The sequence below is a fragment of the Etheostoma cragini genome, chromosome 16, assembly GCF_013103735.1.
Source record: "Etheostoma cragini isolate CJK2018 chromosome 16, CSU_Ecrag_1.0, whole genome shotgun sequence".
In the NCBI taxonomy this organism is placed as follows: Eukaryota; Metazoa; Chordata; class Actinopteri; order Perciformes; family Percidae; genus Etheostoma; species Etheostoma cragini.
In genome coordinates, this window is record NC_048422.1 from 19735339 (window position 1) to 19751346 (window position 16008).

Sequence of the window (16008 nt, forward strand, 5' to 3'; positions counted from 1 at the left end):
TAACAGAATTTTTTTACTCATACAAAATTAAATACATTATGTGTACTGTTGTGTTGGGGAGTAGGAATGAAAGTTAAGAATCTGGGAATGGGAACATATACAAGGAAAACAGGGAATATGCCAACAATAGACTTCTATGAGCCACCTTTGTGTACATCAAGCTCAAGAATCCTTTAAAGGTCCTATGACCTAGTGCTTTTGGATGCTTTTATATAGGCCTTAGTGGTCCCTTAATTCTGGATCTGAAGTCTATGTCTTGAAATTTAGCCTTGGTGCAGAATTAAAGCCACTAGAGCTAGTCCCACAATGAACTTTTCTTAGGACTTGCCATTTCTGAGTCTGTAGCTATTGAGGCGGAGAGTGGGGGGGCAAGGTAGAGGCTGGGGGCGTGGCCTTGACCAACTGCCCCTTTGATTGTTTGAAAGCCATAACGTCTCTCTCTCATGTGTGGGCTAAATTCACTAGACGGCCAAAGCAGAGAAAGGGGAGGTAACCTTGCCCCTTATGAGGTCAGATTCAAGATTGGCCCATCTGAGCTTTCATTTTCACAAAGGCAGAGCAGGATACCCAGGGCTCGGGGGATCATAGGCAGGTTGGGGGAACTCATAATAATGTTAAAATAAACTCATATAGTGACATTTTCATGCCATGGGACCTTTAAACATTTTATATCTACTCCCTCTTTTTCACACACTGACATTTTATGACATAAAGTGACACTTTGGTCCTCTTTTAAAAAACAACTTCTGTCCTGTCTCTTTTTCTCCACAGTGTCTTTCCACGAGAACTGAAAGAAGTCTTTGCGTCATGGCGACAGGAATGCAGCAACCGGGGTCGACTGGACATCAGTGAGCGTTTGATCAGTGCCTCCTTGTTCCTGCGGTTTCTCTGTCCAGCCATCATGTCCCCCTCACTTTTCAATTTGATGCAGGAGTATCCAGATGACCGCACAGCACGTACGCTCACGCTCATCGCTAAAGTCACCCAAAACCTGGCAAACTTCACCAAGTGAGTGGACTGTTGTTGTTTATGTGGTGTGTTTAGATAACGGGACCAAATAACCCTTTCCTAACTTTTCAGTGGAGAATTGTGAAATTTTCTAAACATTTCCGCATTACTCTTTGTCCCCATTTCCCTTTCCTGTCCCTGTTTGCCATCAGATTTGGTAACAAGGAGGAGTACATGTCATTCATGAACCAGTTCCTGGAACACGAGTGGACCAATATGCAGCGCTTCCTGCTCGAAATCTCAAACCCAGAGACAATCTCCAACACGGCAGGCTTTGAGGGGTACATCGATCTTGGCAGGGAACTATCCACCCTGCACTCCCTCCTCTCTGAGGTTGTGTCCCAGATGGACCAGGTACTGAAGATGGCACACTATCATTTAATACAATAATATAATTTTAGTGCACGGCAAAGCCACCACTGTGCTTTGCTGGATACAATAATTGACATTCTGTTGAAAACAATTTTAATTATTCTGAAAATTGTAATGCTTGTGTTTCTATAAACAACAACAACAAAATATACAGTATATATAAATATTCTGCAGATTTCCTAAAGGGTAGGATTCAACTTTTACACAAGGTCCAAAGGTCTTTAATAAATTATCACAAGTTCGAGGATTTGATTCATGCTAAGACTACATTAGGATGTTTATCATACATGAATCAATAATTCATTATTGCATTTCATAAGTGGTGCACAAACTGTAAAGCCTCAGAGGTTGGGTGAGGCATATTAATGGATTTACAAGGACGTTTACATTGGCTCTGGAAGCAGATGGGAAGCTGGTAATAATTAGATAAAGGGCAGATTCCTTTTTTTTTGGGGGGGGGGGGGGGGGGGGGGGGATGTAGAGCATCCAGCTCTGTGAAACAGTGTCTTTCAATAATTCAGTGAATCACAGAGAGTCAGGTCAAGTCCATCAGACTGGCCGGCCTGATTTATTTTTCAGTATGTTTTCTGAATAAGGAAGTTGATTGCATGGAATAGGGAACATAAATAGGTTTAGGAAAATACGTAAATATCAAATTCAGCGTTAAAAAAAAACTGCACGGAAATTAAATCCAAGTAATGTCCTAACTGAAGTGGTCCAGTGCAAGATTTAATCTGGCTTTAAACTTAATGGTGTCTCTTTCTTCCCAGAGTGCCGCGTCCAAGCTTGGTCCTCTGCCCAGGATTCTGCGGGAGGTGAACACAGCTCTGTCTAACCCGTCCTGTGTCCAGGTGACACCCGGACAGTCCTCAGAGCAAATGGGCTCGCCTCCCGCTGAGGCAAGATGCGGCATCTCCACTGGCCTGCAGAAGATGGTCTTAGACAATGATCTTTCAGGGTAAGAAATATTTAAGATGTCATCTAGCACACGCTAACACACACACACACTTATTAATGTATGCAGATGAATGTATGGTTTGTTATTTTTGAATCATGAATAAAAGATTGCAACACAATTAGATGTTGTGTGCGAAATATGGTGGCACCTCCTAATTTTATCATTTAGGATCAAAGGTTGAGCCTATTATTTTCTATTCATCTCCAGTATATTGGATAGTGTAATTGCATTTGGAAATGTTTGAGTGAGCAGCATAGAAAAGGCAAGTGACAGTGAACAGGCTCGTTGGCGTGTTGTGCAAACCCTAAATATATGATGATTAATACATTTGGTTCTGATCCTTGTCTGCTTATTTGCGCCTATTGAAAACACAGAGGGCGCTTTGCCTCCGCCATAGATTGTGTTCTCAAACTACCGGTTCTGCTGAGTGTTAATGTTTGTCAGCCGAGGCCATGACACAGTGAGAGTGTCAGCCCCGCTTGTTTACATCTTTCAGGTGAAACCTCGTTTACTCTCCGCAGATGAATACACACTCTGACAGCACCTTATCTCGCTTATCTCCTGTCCTCTTACTCCCTGGCAGAACAATGGCAAGGTGACACTTAGAAAGATTAACATGAAGGCACAGTCACCCACAGGAGGAGAAGCCAGACGTTAACGGCAGTAAATACAACACCAGAACACAGGCAGGCAGATGAGATCATACTGCACATAACAGGAAGCGAGTCCGACAGCTGGTATCGTTATGGCAATCTGGCTCCCAGGATCAATAGAACTAATTATATGTTGCCCCTATATGACCTGCTGTTAGAGCCTATGTCACAGTATTTGTTTATATATTGATGTACGAGTGTTTCTGTGCGTGGTGTATCCTCATCAGCAAGCTATGAGACTGCATTTGAATAAGCTCATGATTCTTACCTAGTTGCTTCACATCCCCCAAAGTGACATGAACAAAAAAGTAGGAGAAAGAAAAGGAGAGTGCCAAGATCGAGAGAGAGAAGAAATTGAGCAGAATGAAGAGGAGAAAGAAGTTAGGAGGGGAGGGTAATGGAACAGAGGGAGAAGGACACATAAAGAGGGAGGAGATGAGCGTGATGTGAATAATAGAGATTATTGGAAGATAAATCACGGCTGTCAAGGTAATCGTCTTCTTGCAATAAAGCCTCCATCTGCCGGCTGAAGGAAAGGAAGAAAGGGGAAGGTGGGGGGACGAGGGACAAAGCAAATAGGTGCAGAGGCCACACATTTTCAAAAGCTGGACTTATGACTTCATTCTACTGACACTGTTACAATAGCTAAGCATTTTAGCTTGATGCTAATCTGCTGTTTAGGTTTGCTGTTTGTCTGTAATGACCAGTATCTTAGGGTGGCTGATGTTAGCAAATGTTGCTTTTTGGGGCACATTAGTGATTCAGTTTGCTGACTTCATGACTCTTTTCCTCATGTTTTACTGTACTTACTTACTTACTGCATTTGAAATCTAACAATTATTTAATTGGTAATTTTATTAATTTTATTTTTTTGTTAAATTCAGATTACTGATCTTATTACATATTATGTGTCATAGGTTGCTACACATTGCTGCCTATTTTAACTAGGACACAGAGTTTTGATTATGATTTGAGTATGCATTTACATTTAAATACAGGAAAACTACAGAATTATAATTGTGTTGTTGGTCCACAGCTCAAGGTTATCACTTGTGACTGATCTTTATTGGCTGAGATTTTAAAATGCACACCAGAATTACCTTATTTTTTTGTCTATCTCTTTCAGATTAGTTGACTTCACCAGGTTACCCTCCCCTACCCCAGAAAATAAGGACCTATTCTTTGTGACAAGGAGCTCAGGGATCCAGCCTTCCCCAGCACGCAGTTCAAGCTACTCTGAGACCAATGAACCTGACCTGGGCATGGCTAATGGCAGCAAGAGTCTGTCTATGGTGGACCTCCAGGACCCCCGCAGTCTGGAAGGTGGCCCAGCTCCCAATTCCTCAGATGCCCTGGGTGAAGGCCTAACCTCTGGGGGAGGCTGGTCAGCCAGAGTCCCACAGAGCAACATCCCTGGAGGTCCCACTCTGAGGAGGCTAGGCCAGAACCCCACCACCCTGGCCCCAGAAAGTACCCCAGGCCGACCCGCCCAGCTACTAGCCCCCCTCTCATTCCAGAACCCAGTGTACCAGATGGCGGCCTGCCTGCCTGTGTCCCCTCGCGGAATGACCGACTCAGGCTCAGAGTGCCACAGTTCTGTCAGTTCCCATAGCAACAATGAAGACGGACCAGCAGGAGGGAAGCATGCCTTCCTGAACCACTGTGGAGGTGGAGGAGGTGGAGGTGGTGGGAGCAGCGGGGATGAATACACCAGGCGATCGGGGGAGTTCAACCGCCGACAGCTGTCCCTCACAGAAACACAGCATCAGCCCACCGTCCCCAGACAAAACAGTGCCGGCCCGCAGCGGAGGATAGACCAGCCTCCTCCTCAGAGCATTACTCGGGGCCGCACACCCCCGAATCTTCTCAACAGTGGACCCTACCCCCGGCCTTCCTCTGGCAACATGATGACATCTTCACCCGACTGGCCTGGCAGCGGCGCACGGCTACGACAGCAGTCCTCTTCCTCCAAAGGTGACAGTCCTGAGACCAAACAGAGGGCTCAGCACAAACAGGTATGGGACTCACACTGTAGCGTACACATACAGTAAAATAATTGAGGATGATACTCATTAGTCAAGACAGCCAACTATTACTGTCTCAGTCTATGTAATCACTTGAAATTACAGTCATGGAAAAACGTTCCTACAATTAAACGCCCATGTGTCTCAAAGATTGTTGAAAAAGACTGTGTGGGGGTACAGACACATTGTGCCCTTATGAACTATAGTCATTGTGTATACAGGCAGCTCATCCCTATGCCACTGTTTTACTGGTCAAGTTTAATGGGCTGAAAATGAGGGTGTTGGAAGCACAATTATCATTTTATTAATTACCGATATATATGCTCACAAGGCAATTGAAAGCCGACCTCATGAACACAAACAGATATAGGATATTGCTGGATTCGTGCTTTAATAGAGTATGTGTGTCAGTGTGTGCCGTCACAGTGGGAGGTTTCCTTTCTTCAATGCCTTCACTGGTAAGTCTATGTTCAGTATTGCCAGGTCAGACCTTTAGGCCGTAATTTAAAACACCAGCCAATGGTTACCCTTGGTAACTGGCTGAAGGGGAGGGTATCTGCATATTAACCCTAATGCTCTGCTCTCTTCTCTATGGAATATTCTACAGGATTGACTGATGTCACCAAACCCTAATTAAATTGTATGTTAGGGAAATTCAGCACACACATTTATTATCAGTGCTTGAAGCAGCAAACTAAAATCCAGAACCTTAAAGCCACTATGTCTACTTTTTTGTGTTTTTTTTCATTGTAGTTTTTTTAAATGTCGGTCCCTCCGTTGCTCTGATCCAGAAGGAAATATGTCAACACCTACTGGATGTATTGCCATGAAATTATACATAGGAATGGTCCCAAGAGAATGAATCCTAACCACCTTTGTCCAGTGATCTTTTCCTCTAGCGCCACCAGCAGGTTAAATTCTTCACTGGTCTAGTGAAAAATCCCTGCAGTTACTACGTGGATTGGTTAAAATTTTGTACAAACATGCATGGTTCCCAGCTGAGGAATCCTACTGATTTTGGTGATACCCTGACCTTTCCTCTTCTGCCACCATGAGGTTGACATTTGTGGTTTTGAGTGAAATGTCCTGACAGCTAATTAATGGATTGCCATGTAATCTGGTACAGACATTTGTGTTACCCCAGGATGGACTTTCGGTGGTCCAACTTCATCATCAAGACAAAATTGGGATATGTCCAATACGTGGGTTCAGACCACATACATGCAAACTAATCACATTCCTGTCAGCCTTAATTATACTTTGTGTTTACTGCTACTTAGCTAATGTTAGCATGCTACATGCTGAACTACCACTGTGAAAATGGTAAACGTTGGTAAACACACACCTGTTTTTTCATACTACCACTAGGGGATGCCAAAGTCTGAAATATTTAAACGCTGCATAGTGGCTTTAAGATGGTTCCAACTGTGTGTCAATTGCATGTGCAAAAAAGATAAAATAATGGTTTGTTTTCTAAAACTAAAACAGCTGAATCATAGTGTATGCAATTATATCTTAATTCAACCTGTTTGAATTAAAATGAACTTTTTCTAACATGTTCTCAATGAATTGACATCAGTCACCAACGAGGGTACTAGTTAAGTTATGATACATTTTATCTGTGGGCTGACACCAAAAAATGTTTGATTGTGTCCGTTTGTAGTCAGAATCCAATATTTCAGCCTTTTCAAAAGCCCTTAATTTTAATAAAAGTGCTGCACTATAAAGAAACGTCCCACGTTTCCTCTAATGTACTGAAACAGCCCACGGCCACCTTCTCTACTCATCTGTACTTCAGATGAGTGGCGAGTGAAACTAACACACCTTAACTAATAGTATCTGCCTCCAGGTTCTTTAGATTTATCTCCATTAGTCTTACTGTATTTACCTTCCATGCTGCTAGTATGACACTGTAGGTGCACACACTCGTACATGTTTAAGTCAGTGCTTTGACGTGTGTGCTCCAGTGTATGTGTGAGCTTGAAGACATAGGTGTGTATCCATTTCACCTGCTGCTTTCAGTCCAGTTTATTTGGTGCATTTCAAGCTTATTTCTGTTGTTTCTGTGCTGTGATTGCAACCTGCCCCCCTTCCCCTCCCTGTCACTTGCACTCGGCTCATGTGTGCGTGTGTGTGTGTGTGTGTTTGTGTGCGTGTGTGTTGTGTTGTGTTCACTAGGCCCCCTCCCCAGTGAACCCTAGTGCGTTGGACCGCACAGCAGCCTGGCTATTGAATATGAATGTGCAGTATTTAGACCATGAGGGGATGGAGCCCGAGTCACTGAGAAACAGAGAGGATCTGTCTCAGGTGGAGAAGGTAACTTGCCTCCTCATCCAACCTTTGACCTTTACCAACCCCCCTCCCTTTCACAATCCACCTCAACCTTTCAGCCCTGATACTCACACTTAACTATTCTTCCTTTCTTTACCCCTCATTAGTTCCCGCATACCAGCTCCTCCTTAAAACACCCTTTCTCCACTTAATTGTCTGCTGGATTTGTCCAACTCCCTTTCCTCTAAACCTGAGGTCTCGTAGACATACCCAAATTGTCACTTAAAGTCATAATATGCGAATTTATAACAGACAATTTAGGTAAATAGGACATATTGTGTGTTAGTCTGGCTCTGCATGTGACCCTATAATACCTCAATCCCCTATTATCTCGAAATTGGCTTTTCAGCAATGTTCAGGCTGTTTTTCGAGGATGTTTATTGCTTTTTCTCAGCCAACATAGTGGGCTCGGTTTTGGCTATCACCAGCAGGAAAGTCATAGCAATAATGGCAGAAAATTGTTATTAAAGTCAAAATAACTGTGAGGCTAAATACAGCAAGCAAGAAAATCAGCATGGTTGTCAGCAGGAACCAGTATTGAATATCAGGACAAGGGTTGTTTTTGTTATCGATTAATCTGATCATTATCTCCTCGATTATCCTATGTCTATTTAAAAAAATTGTTTAAAAAAATACCTGTTGTTGTTCCCAATGTGATGTATTCAAAACCCAAATAATTAGGTTTACTGTCATGTGTGAAACGAAAAGCATCAAATTCTCACATTTGAGTAGCTGGAATGTAACTGGAAGTGGTGTTTTTACCCAAAAAATCAAACCGTTCAAAAAAATTACAGCTATCAATCATTTTCTCAACATTAGATGTTAACTTAGCTAACAATACACTTATATCTGTTATATAAATGAAGAAAACGTTCTAAAAATACACTGTGAAGTACTTCATAAATGATAAATGTTGTTAAAAGTGTTGTTTTAACCTTCTTACTTTATTAATAAAATGTCCCGCCACCTTGAATAACTCCACACACCCTCACAACCTTCCCCTCTCTTTCTTAGCATTTTTGGGATGAACTTAAAAGCCCTAAGCAGATGTGTGGATGTGTGTGTGTGTGTGTGTGTGTGTATACACATGCATTTATGTGAGAGATGGAGACAGAAAGAGGCTTTTTGCTGCTTCCACTGCCTACGTTCCTGCTTTTCTTCTCAGCAACCTTTACAACTGCTCACCCTCTGCTTCGCTTCCATGCTCCCCCATTTTTATTTATCTTTTCCATCCATAATGAATACAAACCTGTCATCCTAACATAGCTCATACTTTATGGAAGCCAGCAGCCCAGGCAGGGAGAGCAACCAAAGAAGGCAATAACTTCAGTCTTAACAAAAAAGCCGCAGCCACCCTAAAATAGCAGAGCAGCAACATGAGAAGGATTGGAAAACAGTACATCTTCCACAGCAGCTTAGACACAGGCTGCAGCTAATGGTCTGTACAGTCTTAACAAAACAGGTCCACAGTAGCCATCGTAAGTTTTCACATCCATTTACATATATTGTATGTATTCAGTGATCTGTAACAAATTAGGGAATGCATTTGTCTTGTAAGGTGGAGTAGACATAAAAATAGAAATTTTAATGAATTAAATTTTTTGCTCATTTAGATGAACACTAAGTGCAATAATAACGTAATATTTTCTTTTTGGATTTCAAAACAAGTGCTATTTGACACTTAATTTCCCAGATGAATACCACTGAATATATATAAGAACAAGCAATGCAGGCTTAGCAAATGTAAAACACAAGAAGGTTGAATTTCTGTGTAGTGCATTTCATTTTATCTTGATGTTGGATTCTGCAGTAACCCTTGTGTTGTCCTCAAGTCAAATTTGACCAATTTTTATATTAGAATTATGGGTTTCTTTGAACCAATTTGCCCCAACACAACATGAATGTGTGGATGTACGTTATATGGAAGCCATGTCAAATTAATGATTACTTTCATTGAATTGTGGGGGGGGGGGGGTTTCTTCAATTTTATAGCTTTTTAAATAAACTGTGATCCACTCAACATCCTCTGATCTTAACTATGAGTCCAAATGATCCACAATTTATGTTAAAAAAAAAAAAAAAAAAAAGATAGTAAAAAGTGCCAAAAATGCTTCAAAAAGCAACAAAATTGAGGTTAAGTTGAGGATGAATGTTGCAGTGTTTAGGAAGGATGTGAGTTTTTTCTTTCTTTATTGCCAGATTATACAAAATTTGCAACTGCATACAAAAGGAACCGGAACCAGAAATCAAATAGAAATGTATAACAGTTATATACAACATTTTATATATTAAGAAACTAAATTAGTGCCAATGTCTTTTCCAAAAAGCAGACAAAAAAATCATGAATTAAATACTTTAGCTGTATTACAGGAAATGTGATTAATTACCAACTTGTTGATTTCATTGATCATCTATGTAATAACCTTATTTTGACATTTCCATAATTCACCTAAGTTTAATGACCGACAACCCTTCTTTAATATTTAATTGTGGGTCTCATAATCAAAAATAACTCCATCATCAGCAACGTTTGGATTCTTGATGTCGAATTATTTAGCTTATTCACTCCATTTCTAAATTGTATTAACTGGGTATCCTTTTTTTGGCTATTGGTCCATTACTGGGGTCAGTTTACTACAGGTGGTGTTATGCCCAAAGTACTACATTTTGGTTTACTGCTTGTTTGATTTTGCAGTATATGTGTGATCATATATATTTTGGAGGTGATAAATGTAGCTATAAAATCGCTCTCCAGTATTTGGACTTTGTCGTTTCACAGGTTTGGTTTCTTCATCCATTTTCCCAATCTCTTTCTTTTAACGGTCCTTCTAGCTCTGAGTTCCATTTTAATTGTGTCCTGGAAAGATCTGAGTTCAATGTTGTTATGGTTGCAAATACAGTCTACCTTGATCCTCATCAGGTGTAACACCAGGACAGCAGGTGCAGAGATGCATATGTTCAAACCACCTTTGTATTCCAACTCTCTTTAGTCCTGTTCTGTGTTATCAAATCAAAGAACAGTAGCAAAAAAAAAACACCAAGACAATATTCCGTCTGTTTTATAATCTATTAAAAGATTAAAAATAATGACATCTCCCACCAAAATATAAAGATATTTATGAAAGGTCAGTGATGCCAAGGCACAGGGCTTTATCTCAGCAAAACCCTTTTTTACACTAAACCATCAAATGTTGTCAAAATATGCTATTAAACGTGTTAATGTTGGACTGAAATGTTTTCTCGGTGTTCAATGTTGCAGTTAAATAAAGACAGAGAAGAGGAGAACATCTGATTAATCCTGACTTTCCTGACAAGAGTGCAGGGCAGGGCTCGGACATTAAGTGACATTTATTAAATGAGCCAGTTTTTAAATGACATCAGCCAGTTTTTTTGTTGTTGCGTTGTTTATTGGGCTGCCAATGTTTGTGGAGTGGAAACAAACTTTGTTTATTTCATGTAAGTATACATTTGAAATAAATATTGAAGGGCTTCATTTCAGCACCATGCACTGCGCCTTTCTTCACGCCGTATTAGCTGTTATGAGGTCATATTTTTGTGGGCTTTAAAGTAGTTTGTGTTTACATTGTCTCCAGTAAATCTTATAAGCATAAATTTCCATGTAAACTATGAAAGTTGGAGAGACAGATTTGTTCCTCATTCGCCTACCACAGGCGGAGGGAAAGACGAGTAGATGTTTTGTGTGTTTGAGAGAGAACAGTGCAGGACAATGAAAGTTTCAGAGACCGTACATGTCAATAATTCTCAGGGGATCTAGTGACATGAGCAGAGCGATAGTAGAGCTAGAGAGAGTAGTGGAGAAAAGGGTGGAGGGGCCCATAAGGTAAATCGATTTGAGGTCCCTATTCCTCCTGGAAGGAGCGGTATGATGGGAGAAATGTCCTATAGTGGTGGGCAGGGGAGTGACATGGAAAAATAAGTTGAAGGTGAGGAGGAAAGATAAATGATCCCAGCAGCATCCTCGCTGTGTGTAATTGAAGCTGCTCGTTCAGGGTGCTTTGATAGTTTGTCTTTTGCAGTGTTGTCTTTCAGTTGTTGCTGAATAATGAGCTGGATCATGTTCAGTTATAATACAAAGATAATCCGTTCATTTTGAGTTTTTTCTTTTGTTTTGACAATATTTTGTTGGTCTGAAAATGCCCTTTATTGAATGAATGATACTTAAATTTAGATTTTTTTTTTAGAGAATGAGTTACTCTCAGCTACAAGGAAGGAGACTTCTGACGACGTTTATATCGTCGGTCTGAAAGACCAAGAAACGGCAGTTAGGATGAAGCTTACAAGATGTAGTATTTCCTTTAAAACAACTGAGAAGACAAGGATTTAATCAAGTAAAGCTAACTGATTATAATTAAGGCTAATGATCTGATTACACCTTTTACTCATGCTTGCAGCAAGACTTTAGGGATGTCAATGTTGGTCAACTGGCCTGGATTGCCATTGCAATTTTGTTTAGACATTCGGGAGTCCTGGAATCGTACTCATCCTGTACTATCACTATGAGCTTTTTTCTGCAAAATTGCCATAAAATTTAACCCAGAAATTCATGTACCTTTGAAGATAAATTGTAATAGATATGGCAATTGTTCAACTTTTTATCACATCAAAACCTAATTTGTCCTATACTTTGTTTTGTGACCAAGTTCCTGCAGAACTACTGACAGCCTCAGCTGCACTTTGTATTTACTACTAATTAGCAAATGTTAGCATGCTAAGACTGTAAAGCATGCTAAACATCAGCATGTCAACATTGCGAGCATGCAGGTCTTAGCATTTAGCTTAAAGTATCACTGTGCTTTAGTAAAGCCTCACAGAGCTGCTAGCATGGCTGTAGACTCTTATTCTTGTTTCCTTGTCTATAGTGTCACTCTCACTGGTCTTGCAGTGACACGCTGACTGATCACAGTATCCCTCACTGTTGTAAGAAATGTGTTTTTCTGTCCTGAAGAGATTAGATTTCTCCATTAGTTTCCCCCTTGCCTGAAGAAACTCCTTCAAACGCCTCTCTGAGGTCCAGCGAGAGGTCAGGGAGAGATTTTCAGAGCTTATTTCACAGCCTAGACTCCGACTTGACTGGTTGCATCCCTCTCTCCTCACCTACTCTTTATCTTTATCCATCCTAAACTTCCTTTCTATTCTTCCTCTCACTGTTCATTGCCAGTTTAACCTCTCAACAGGTCATTGGTTTCAGCTACACAGCTCTAAAATGGAAGAGCAATATTGAAAATGGCTTGAAAATGAATGTGATTCCCTTCTCTATTCTAGACAGAAATTAAACTCTCTCAGTAACAAGAGGACATAATCTCAGGCCTGATGGAGAGATTTCTTTTTTGTTTTTGTCGGCTATGGTAATGAAGAAGGGGGGGCATTGCTGATAGGGTTGATGATGCTGAAGATGATCGTGATGATAATGAAAACAGCGATGATGAGAGTCTCCTCATCTCTCTGCATCTTTGTTCAGTACCAGCAGGAGATCGCAGTGCTGCAGGAGAAGCTGCGGGCGTCGGTGCAGAAGCTGGAAGAGTACGAGGCCCGTTTGAAGGGTCAGGACGAACAAGCCCAGAAGGTGCTGATGGAGTACCAGGCCCGGCTGGAGGAGTCGGAGGAGCGCCTGCGCAGACAGCAGGACGATAAGGACCTCCAGATGAAGGGCATCATCAGCAGGTAAGGAGAAGAAGACTTTGTCGAAATGCCACTTTGTTTTCTGTTCTTAAGGTTTTAATTACGTCGGTCTTGTTTGCAGGTTAATGTCAGTAGAAGAGGAGCTAAAGAAGGATCATTCAGACATGCAGGCTGTGGTAGACTCTAAACAGAAAATCATCGACGCTCAGGTCAGTTTGATCTTTTTTTCATGTTCATTTGCAAATGTGCGGCAGCATGTACATCTGTCTTTAATTTCATTGTTAGGTAGGTTCCTTTTGCAAGCCCTCATTTTTTTGTTTTTTGTTTTTTATCGCACCTGAGCATATTATTGTATATTTCCTCCTTTGTTAATTCTTTGCACCAGTACAGAAATACAAATAAAAAATCTTTCACATGTACAATACAGAAATTAGCTATCACCCACTGTGCTGGTTGCACATGGCTCTGTAGATACTTTTGTCTGTGCGAGTCAAATTTTTATGTGCTGTCACTTGCGTCCTCTGCTTAAGGAAACAAAGGGTCACTGAAATACAACGAGATGTTTAATTCATAGCCGTATCAGCTCTGGCATTGACAAGCTTGAATTGCTGAGCAGAATTTCTCCCTCCCACTCTCTCTCTTATAAATCATACATTTACAAATGTCTTATCTAGTTTTCTGTCAACATGTAGCTTTTCTAAAATCCATGTGGTTCTTATTCATATAAAACTGTTCAAAATCTGTCTTAGAAAACCAAAATAAGTGTTGCTTTAGAGCTGCGAGGAATTCTGAATGTTGATTGTTGGGAATGTGATTATAAATTAAGCAGAGAATGATTGTGTGGGTATAACTGTTGCAAAAACAGATTAAGCCCTGCTGAAGTGTTTGTTACAGCTGTCTGTGGACACGATTTCTTCAACATGCTGGAAAACCTGTACATTATATGTATGCAAACACAGACACACAGTTAAGCTCAAATGTGCCTCTTTGGAGATTAATGTCAAAGTGATTTTACAACAGAATTGGTTGGGGGAAACCAATGATGCTGCAACATGACATTTGCACAAACCCAGATATGGACATCCATAGGTGATTAATCTCCTTCACGCCTAAAGTAATGAGACTTTGCATCTGCAAGCAAACACGCCACAGTAAGGCAATAAGTTGTCTCCCTCAGTAAACAGGCATAGAGAGTGAAAATAAAAAAAAATATCATTATGAAGACAATGAGGGAAGTGTGCTTCTGTGGCTCAGTGTTTCCTACATTATATAATTAACGTGGTGAGCCTCATGCAATAACCACTCATACAGAGAGATTCATAAGTGCCACATAATTTGTTGTATATTTCCCCCACTTAGACTCTTTTGTTGGGTAAGAAAATGTATTAGTGGTACGTGTGGTACAAGTCTAATACAGATGTCTCCTGTAAAACACTTGTTCAACAAAAAATGCATTTGTCTGAATTAATTTGGAGATTAAATGTGTTACAGAAATCAATTAAATAAAAGCTACTGCATCATGGCTTGCGAAAATTTACTTAGATTTTGCCATTAGTAGTTTGGTGTGAAATCAATAGAAATTCTCCCAGTCTAACAGCCTCAGGGTCTATATTGAAGTTGCTGTCCAAGGAAACATTAAAACACTCCATTAAAGAGCGTTGTTTGGAACACGAAAGTGACACTGCTAAATTTGTTGCGTTTTTGTCTGCTGATTTCTGACCGTAGGCCCTCATAGTTCCGCAGTGTAAAAATTCTTCTTTCTACTTTTTGGTAACATTTTTGTGAATGAAACTTGTCTGCAAATGGAGCAGAAAAGTTAGCTTTATATGGTGATTTGGGGGCCTTGATAATGCTAATAATAAGGTCTTACTAATGCACACCTTCTTAGGAACAGGTGATAAGTTCAGGTTTAAACAAGCAATTTACAACAAGTTTGTGCCATTAAAAAAAAGGTTTTGTAAATTCAACTTGTACAGTCAGTCCTGACACAAATATGTTAGAGATATTTATAAGATAAGAAAACAAATATGTTCTTGCATGAGGCTCTTGCATAACCTCCACCTGAGTAGAAACAGATCATTGTGGCTTGTCTGTAAATATCGATTCTACAATATGTTTTCTAACTATGTTAATGTGTGTCTGCAGGAGAAGCGCATAGCATCGTTGGATGCAGCCAACGCCCGTCTGATGAGCGCTCTGAGCCAGCTAAAGGAGCGCTACAGCATGCAGACTCGCAACGGCATCTCCCCCACCAACCCCACCAAGCTGCAGATTACTGAAAACGGAGAGTTCAGGAACAGCAGCAATTGCTAGACAGACTGGCATCTGCCCCGAGTGTGTGTTGAGTGCCTGCGTGTGTACAGTTATTCAGTGAGAGGACATGCATGCATGGTTGCATGCCTGTTTGAAAGACTGCAAAGGTTTGCGTGTGTTTTTAAAAGAGGACACTTTTGGAAGACATTTCAACTTTTTTTGGACACCAGTGCAGAAGTGAGGTCATCACTCTGAGGGGCCCAACAGAAGAGGCGGGACTTCAGCAAAACAGAGAGATCCCAGAGAGAACAAGATCCCCCAACGGCCTTTGTTACAAGGGTGACGGCCAGAGGAGGCGGGGCAGAGCTTGTAAATATGAAACTCAAAGCTGTCTATCAGACAAACACTTTGCTAGTGGATGTATGCAGTTGCTGGGGCAGATCAAGAGCCTGCCTATGCCTGGGACAAACCACTATATAACCACACACAGTGACAACCACCAGACACGGTCACCCTAGCAACCTTCCTCTCCTCCTCTCTCTCCTTATTCTTCTCCCTCTTGACAACCAAGTGGACCCACTTAAAAACAAAGACACACATTGAATTATCATTTTAGTTGTCTTGAGAGGATTCCTTTCTAGTGCTTTATTTTAAAGTTATTGTTTATAAAGAACCAAATAGAAGCTCAAAAATAGATATTTTTAGTCCAAAATTATCTTTATTTCCCTTTTCACTCCTCGGGTGTGTTCCTGAGCGTCCCGATGAGCCC

At 40.8% G+C, this 16008-nt stretch overlaps 1 protein-coding gene across 12 annotated transcripts in view; it reads left to right on the top strand.

Moving 5' to 3' along the window:
- Positions 1-16008, top strand: part of LOC117959835 (disabled homolog 2-interacting protein-like) — a 149496-nt gene that overhangs the window by 130448 nt on the left and 3040 nt on the right. For 11 of the 12 annotated variants that reach the window (XM_034897165.1, XM_034897166.1, XM_034897167.1 and 8 more), the window contains 8 exons: positions 772-1008; positions 1161-1362; positions 2151-2338; positions 4118-5006; positions 7194-7331; positions 12826-13028; positions 13108-13195; positions 15132-16008. The exon at positions 15132-16008 is cut by the window's right edge and continues 3040 nt beyond it. In XM_034897165.1, coding sequence (XP_034753056.1) covers positions 772-1008; positions 1161-1362; positions 2151-2338; positions 4118-5006; positions 7194-7331; positions 12826-13028; positions 13108-13195; positions 15132-15299 — 2113 coding nt within the window. In that variant the 3' untranslated portion in view covers positions 15300-16008. The remainder of the gene's footprint in view (positions 1-771; positions 1009-1160; positions 1363-2150; positions 2339-4117; positions 5007-7193; positions 7332-12825; positions 13029-13107; positions 13196-15131) is intronic. The other variant, XM_034897168.1, reaches the window with a different exon arrangement.